The 7,583-nt window shown below is 36.8% G+C and overlaps 1 protein-coding gene across 1 annotated transcript; it reads left to right on the plus strand.

Moving 5' to 3' along the window:
* The first annotated feature begins 3,805 nt into the window (after window positions 1–3,805).
* Window positions 3,806–5,924, plus strand: LOC149390337 (expansin-A10-like). The gene is made up of 4 exons (XM_089619608.1): window positions 3,806–3,992; window positions 4,144–4,293; window positions 4,683–4,971; window positions 5,293–5,924. The coding sequence occupies exons 2-4, from the start codon at window positions 4,155–4,157 to the stop codon at window positions 5,600–5,602; spliced, it is 738 nt and encodes a 245-aa protein (XP_089475734.1). The 5' UTR covers window positions 3,806–3,992; window positions 4,144–4,154; the 3' UTR covers window positions 5,603–5,924.
* Window positions 5,925–7,583: the final 1,659 nt, after the last annotated feature.

Here is a 7,583-nt window from a genome sequence, read left to right on the forward strand (position 1 = left end):
ATTTACAATAACTTATACTATAATAACCACTTATTTACAGAACATATTTACATATTAAAAGTTTAGCTTAAAACACTTTTATTTACAACCAAGCGGTCAATACTCTTCAAATACATTTATTAAGATTTAAATAAAATATTCTCGACTTTTTCAAGTTTTTTTTTTTACCATTATCGAGAATGAAACTAGAATCTGGGCATAAAAAACATACCTTTGTTGCCTTTTTTATTTTCCGACTCGATTTATTTTCTTTTTCTTGCCTCAGTTTGGGGTTGGTCTTTTTCTTTGAGGGCGATTTCCTCGCCATTGATCTCTACTACCGTCGATGTCGTCTGCTTACAAGAAAAAAAGGGAAAACACATATTTTCAGTGTTTACGTTTGGGTAAGTACTGTCGATTTCCTCACCATGCAAAGAAAATTATAAAAAGAAGAACGAAACGACTCTTATATTTCGATTTATTTACTAACCTGGGTTCGTCCAATTTCTCCGTCGCTGTTTTTTATGCTTTTCTTGTCTGCGTTTCGATTTTGTTTGTAAATAAAGGGGTTAAATTTTAATTCCGGTTCAAAATTTGAGCAGTTGCTTTGTTCGCGTTTTTTTTTGGGTTCTTTTTTTTTTTTGAAAAACAATAAATGTGAGCGGTTGCGTGTTAAGTGTGAACGTTCATTTAATAAATTAATTACAAACTAATTAACTAATTCATTACAAATCAATAAGAAAGTAACTAACTAATTATAAACTAAACTACTAATCAAACTAAACTACTAATCAAAATACTAATCAAATTATGAAAAATACCTAATGAAGCGGAGGGGCTGGTCGGAGGCTTGGGACAGGTCGGAGGAGCTGGTCGGAGAGGCAGCAGCGGAGGGGCTGGTCGGACGGGCTGTAGCGGAGGCTCGGTGCTGGTCGCGGAAGGGCTGGTCGTCGGAGGGGCTGCAGCGGAGGCACCGGCTCGGTGCTGGTTGGAGGGGCTGTCGGAGGGTCTGGTCGGAGGGGCTGGTGATCGGAGGGGCTGCAATGGAGGCGCTGGTCGGAGGGGCAGATGCGCGCGGAGGGGTTGGTCGGAGGGCTGGTCGGAGGCTGAGAGAAAGAGAGAGTATGTGTTAGAGAGAAGGGGGAGAGACAAAGTGAGGATAAAATCTAAGAGTGAGAGGGATTACCTAGCCGTCGAAGCTCGGAGTGGCGGCGGCGACGGAGCTCAGAGTGTGGTGGTGGTCGGAGAATTTTTAGGAGAGAAATCGGAGAGAGAGAAGCTTAAGGTTTTGGCTCGGGTAGAATGAAAACCAAGCAACACTTAAATTTATATAACCCTTTGAATTTGGGTGCGACTTTGTCGCACCCAATGACACTTTAGGGTGCGACAAAGTCGCACCCAATGATCCTTTTGGGTGCGACAAAGTCGCACCCAATGATATTTGTAAAAGAGGGGGAAAATTTGGCCGCTGAAAAATTTGGGACCTTGGGGTGCGACTTTGTCGCACCCAATAACCCGTGTCAGTATTTTTGGATGCGAATTTTCGCACCCAATGATATTTTTACCAAAAGCGGGGGAAAGTTGGCCGCTAAAAATATTTTCAGCCTATGGGTGCGACATAGTCGCACCCAATAGTTTTGAGAGACTTTTGGGTGCGAAAAGTCGCACCCAAAGTCAAAAAAATCAGCGAAAATTTTCGGCGAGTTGTTTGAGTTATGTGTGCGACAAGTCGCACATCAAAGCCTTATTTGGTGCGACTTTTGGGTGCGAAAAGTCGCACCCGAATGTCTGCCGCACCTGAAAACAGTATTTGTAGTAGTGAACGCAGCTATGCGGTTGTAATTACGTCCTCGATTTTCGCGAGCATTAATAACCAAATATTTGAGCTGATTATGTGTAAATGCGCTGATACAAAATGGGGGGGAATAACAAATGGCAGTCTTGCCTTATTTTGGCTGTAAATAAATCTTCATGGCTATTTACCATTAATTAACAAAATGTGGGCTAAAAATAAATTTCTTATTTTCAGGAGGCTATATAGCTTAATTACCCATTTTTATATTCAAACTTTTTTTTATCCCTTTTATTCCTTCCGTCATATTTTTTGTCAAAAAGTCTGTTAAACGGTCACCGTCCAGCACATGACGATTTTTTAAAAGGAAATTACTATTTAGCCATCATCTTAAATTAATAATAAATAAATCAATTATTAATAAATAATTTTGTTTTATAAGAATAAATTAACAAAAAGAATATAAAAGAGAGAGCAAATTCACTCAAAGAAATCCGACCTAGAGAGAGAGAGAGAGATTTTGCAATTGACGAAGATGAACCAGTGGAGAAGAGATATCCTCTTCGTACAAATAAGGCCGGAAAATAAAGAAGAGAGAGAGAACTTCCGAGGAAGAGAGAGATAGCGCGATGGAAAGCAAGAGTAAGAGATTCAAGAAGAGAACATGAGGAGAAAGCGAGGACGTCATGAGCTTTTCCAAGGTGACGAAAAGGAAATTCTTCTTTTATTCTTTTCTTCGAATTTCATTAATAGAATTCTAGGGTTCTAGCTTTTCTTCTCGATTTTGTTTCTCAAGGTCGGTGGCGTAATTTATAGAAGCTCATTGGGGCTCGGTTTTATTTTTGCAGCGTGATTCAGAATGGCCAGAGGAGGAGTTATAGCCAAGAATCGGGAGGAATCGTCGAGACTGGGCTGTCAAGGTCTCGGCAAGAATTGGAGATGAAGAAGAGTATTTTAGCTTCGCCGAAATTTATTTATTCCAAGGTAAGAACTCAGATTTCGTCTTCGATTTTTCTTAATGAATTCGAAGATTGAGTTGTAATATAATTCTAGGATTTTTAATTTTGAAATCTGATTGAGAGATTCTAAAATTAATTTTGTGTGGATTGAAGACATGAATTGATTATGAAATTTTCAGTATTATTCTCTTAGCTGCGACCGAACTCATTCTCTATGGCTTCGCTCTCCGATCGATTAGGAAGAGGACTCTTTCAGGTCCAATTCCTCTTAACGCTCTCTCTCGCCAGGAACACATCAATGTGACCATTAGATTTGTATGTGTATATGTGTTCATGGAGACTAGAGAGAGAGAGAGAAATTAAATCTAAGGCAATATATATATATATATATATATATATATATATATATATTTCTAATTGTTTATTGCGAGATTACCATACTGATCTTTTTTAACCAGTCACGTGACTGACATGTGCATGCTTAACTGACAGTTTCATATAAAATTTAATAGAATGACTAAAAGTGATTAAAAAAAAGTTTGAATATAAGAAAAGCAAAAAAAAAAAAAAAAGTCTTTGTACCACATTGATACAACAACCATAATCCAATAACAAGGATGTCATTTATTCTTTCTAGTAAATATGTGCAAAAACGTTAGTTACGTCATATTTTTTTATTATTTATGAAACATTTATGATTATCTATGAAAAATTTACAAAACGTTGGCTAAAATACAAATGTTTATATTTTTGTAACTTAGCTAAATATTTGTAAAATATATTCCAACATAATTAGAAGCACAACATTATAAAATCACCGATGATACTTGCGGAGATTGTGAAAATCAGTGTAACTAAAAAGCAAAAGGTACCAGAAGACTTAACTCTTGAAATACTATTTCTTCTAATAGTTGTACAAAGTGGACCATTTTATACCCCGAAGTGGGGTTTTATTGTGTATCTTGCTGTATCAATATACCCAATCCCTGTCCTCGATTCTTAAGACATTTGACGTTAATAATACGACTTTAAAGTACTATTCCCATATATATAAATATATATATATATATATATATACATATATATCAACGCGGTTTCAGTATACATGTAGTACACATACAAATTTAACACAGCTATATTTGTTTGACAAAAATAATTACACGGACCGAGACTGAAACGTACCCTATATATTTATGTATAAATCCCGTGCTCAAACCCCATCCCTTCATCAAGACTTCCCTTCCCAGAGATTGCCAAATAAGGTTCCTTTCTATCTATACATTTTTCCTCGTTATATCTCTCTCGTTGATATATAGTACTTAAACTAAACTGTACACTAATTACTGCTTTGGTGAAATATTTAGCATTAAGTGCATAACACTACTCGTCCCTCCTTCTTTAACATACATGCAGGAAAGAAGAAAATGGAGGTTTTAGGGATTGTATTTGTGACAAGTTTGGTGTCCATTGTATCGTCGGCGAGAGGGTCATACAACTACGGTGGTGGTTGGACCAACGCTCACGCCACTTTCTACGGTGGAAGCGATGCTTCTGGGACCATGGGTACGTCAAACATAAATGCAACATTTATACATGTAGACCACTCGAGTACAATATAATACTATTAAATAATATATAAAGTTTTTTTTTTTTTTTTTTTTTTGTAGGAGATATTTTGTGTGAAGTAAAAAAAAAAAAACGTTGGAATAGAAATTTAAAAACAAAGTTAAAAAAAAAATAAAAAATCTGTAATATAACTAAAACTTTTATAAGTCATCAATTTGCACTAAAACAAATCTATTATTTTTTTAATTATATCTTTCTGCATTAGCAATAAAAGTGTTTATCTTTGTAATTAATTTGTTTGTGAATCTTCTTATGAAAACAATATAAAAAATGGTGATATTAGTGATGTGGTTAATTATGAAAATGAATGTGACAAAACAAAACAGGAGGAGCTTGTGGGTACGGAAACCTGTACAGCCAAGGGTACGGTACGAACACAGCAGCGCTGAGCACGGCGTTGTTCAACAACGGGCTGAGCTGCGGGGCGTGCTTTCAGCTGCGGTGCGTGGACGACCCTCAGTGGTGCCTCCGTGGGATCATCACTGTCACCGCCACCAACTTCTGCCCTCCGGGAGGCTGGTGCGACCCTCCCCGGCCCCACTTTGATCTTGCCCAGCCTGTTTTCCTCAAAATCGCTCAGTACCGAGCCGGAATCGTCCCCATCGCCTATAGAAGGTACGTAATTTTACCAATTCATTCTCTATTTTGCATACAAATTAATACTCATAGACGTACAGGCTTAGGCTCATTTGTTATTTTACTCAAAACTCTACAAGGATAAATTAAAATTAAAACTCCTATCTCCTAACAACATATATCTTATTTTATTTACCACAAAAGTTCATCTTAGTTAACATACCGTATATCTTATTTATAATTGTTTTTTTGAAGCCGGGAACTTATCATTGCTTTTATTTATCTGTTCAAAATAGGAGAGATTAATGAGTTGCCATGACATAAAATTAATTATAAGGAGTGTACCCTTGTGTTTGGTAGGGTGAGATGTAGGAGGAGCGGAGGGATTCGGTTCACGATAAACGGTCACTCGTACTTCAACCTGGTTCTGGTGACCAACGTGGGCGGCGCCGGCGACGTTCACTCGGTGTCCATAAAAGGCTCGAGGTCCAGGTGGCAACCAATGTCCAGAAATTGGGGGCAAAACTGGCAGAGCAATTCCTATCTCAACGGCCAAAGCCTCTCCTTCATCGTCACCGCCGGCGACGGCCGTAACGTCATCTCCTACAACGTCGCACCATCTGGTTGGTCCTTCGGTGTCACCTACACCGGAAGTCAGTTCCGCTACTAGTGATTTATTCATAATATTTATATTTTATTTTACAGTTATATATACATGTGTTTATTAGTCTACTTGTACTCTCTATATACATGAAATTGAGTTCATCTGACTCAAATGAGGTGTGTAATAATTTTATTATTCATGCAGTGTCTAAAGACAGAGTGATTTTGTTTGCAGCCAGTTTGGTATTCGTGTTTTTTTAATTACTGTTACCACAAGCTGTTATCAATCATTGATCATTTTTATTAGATCTTTGAATGTGTACCTCCTCATATATATTTGTAACGAAGTCTCATGCTATGCCTTTACAATAAATTACTGGTGTTGCATATTCCTTTTTTTGTCATTTGATAGAAATGCAGTTCCTATATAATTTCCATGTATGCCTTACGTACCGTGCCAGTAACAACAGGACGTATTTACATGAGCGTGTGATTTTATTTTAGTTTACTTATCCAAAAGAATTTAACATTCTTTTTCTCCTCTTTATTTTATTTCTCCCTATAAAGACAATAATTAGTGCCCGCTCGAAGCCATGTGGATATTATTAGTACGAGCAGAGATATTGACTAGAGAATTCGAACACATGCATTTAATTAATCACGTCGTATTATCACTTAATAAAATGTACGTACCAACAGCTATGGACCAAGTGGTCTATGTGTGTTCATATATATCACGATCATCACTTGCCGACGGAGTTGCGTAAGACTTTTGTTTAAGAAGAAATACATCTCTCTTAATTTTTGGACCTACATAATCTGGCCCAACAAGGTACTGAGTGTAATTTTCTTGTCCTCGATGAGAGCGAAGTCTTTTTGTGTTGTCACATCTTATTTAGAGTAAAAAAAAATAATTACTCAGAGGGAGTGAAGAAAATAGTACTACGAGCATTGTCTCTATTGATCCAAGTAGGAGAATGGTACAAGGAACTGCTTATATATCACGTGCCTAATCATGATACAAATTAGGGAATAGTAGACCAAGTTTCAGGTAAAAATATTGAACGTAGAAAAGGAAAAAATAGATTCCACATACAAAATTAGTAAATAGAAAAACAAAACAAAAAAATCTTGGATATACCACTAATATGAATTATATTGACATTTGGGACGCAACTTTAAGTTCATAATTTATTACGTGACAATCTGGAAAAGCCAATGACCACCGACAGAAAATACATTATAATGCAGAAGCGATTTCTAATGAGAGAGACAGACCTTCTACTCTCAGTCTGAATCACTGACCATATAAATACGTATAAATAACTTCACAAAATTGTGGTGCTTCTTAAAAACCAAATAAAATACATATATTGATCATTTTTCTCTTACCTTCAAATAATATTCCAACAACTTAGCATGATTTAGTCGTTCCATTGGCGATCCACGCACAGATTTCACATTATGATGTCACAACCACGCATATTATCCAAGCTAGGCTGTTTTCCAACACCAAAATTTAATGTCCATTTGTTTGCACCGTTGTCATAGTTTGAAGTATACAATGAAGCGTGATATCTGGACAGTTAGCGCATATATCGCATTGATTTTAGGCTTATTAAATTTGCATGTATATTATATATATATGCACGTTGACCAGAAAAATTTGTACAACAATATCTCACGAAAGACACAAAATACCGAGAACGCAGTCTCGAGGTTTCCGAGTAATTAGGCAAGAATTTTTCTAACTACAGACTAATCTCGTAGGAGAAAAAGAATAAATGAGTGTATTAAAGGATAGGTTAAGATTATGACTAGTGTGTTAGTGTGTCCCCCCTTCTGTTTAATCTTCCTCCTATTTATAGGTGTCTCGCGCCGTGTCTGTGGTCGAGGTGTCGAGGATCGCGGGGTGATCAATCCCACGATCTGGACAGTTTCTTAATAATTGTTTTTGCTACTCTTAGTAGTGCATTGTTATTCCTCGGATGCTCGGTTTTAATCATCGAGCTGTGCATTTTGCTTTGATTTTAAACGTGTTTATTTTG

The sequence above is a fragment of the Urtica dioica genome, chromosome 7 (assembly GCF_054948205.1).
Source record: "Urtica dioica subsp. dioica isolate 48M chromosome 7, U.dioica_male_clone48M_v1_H2, whole genome shotgun sequence".
Taxonomy (NCBI): Eukaryota; Viridiplantae; Streptophyta; class Magnoliopsida; order Rosales; family Urticaceae; genus Urtica; species Urtica dioica.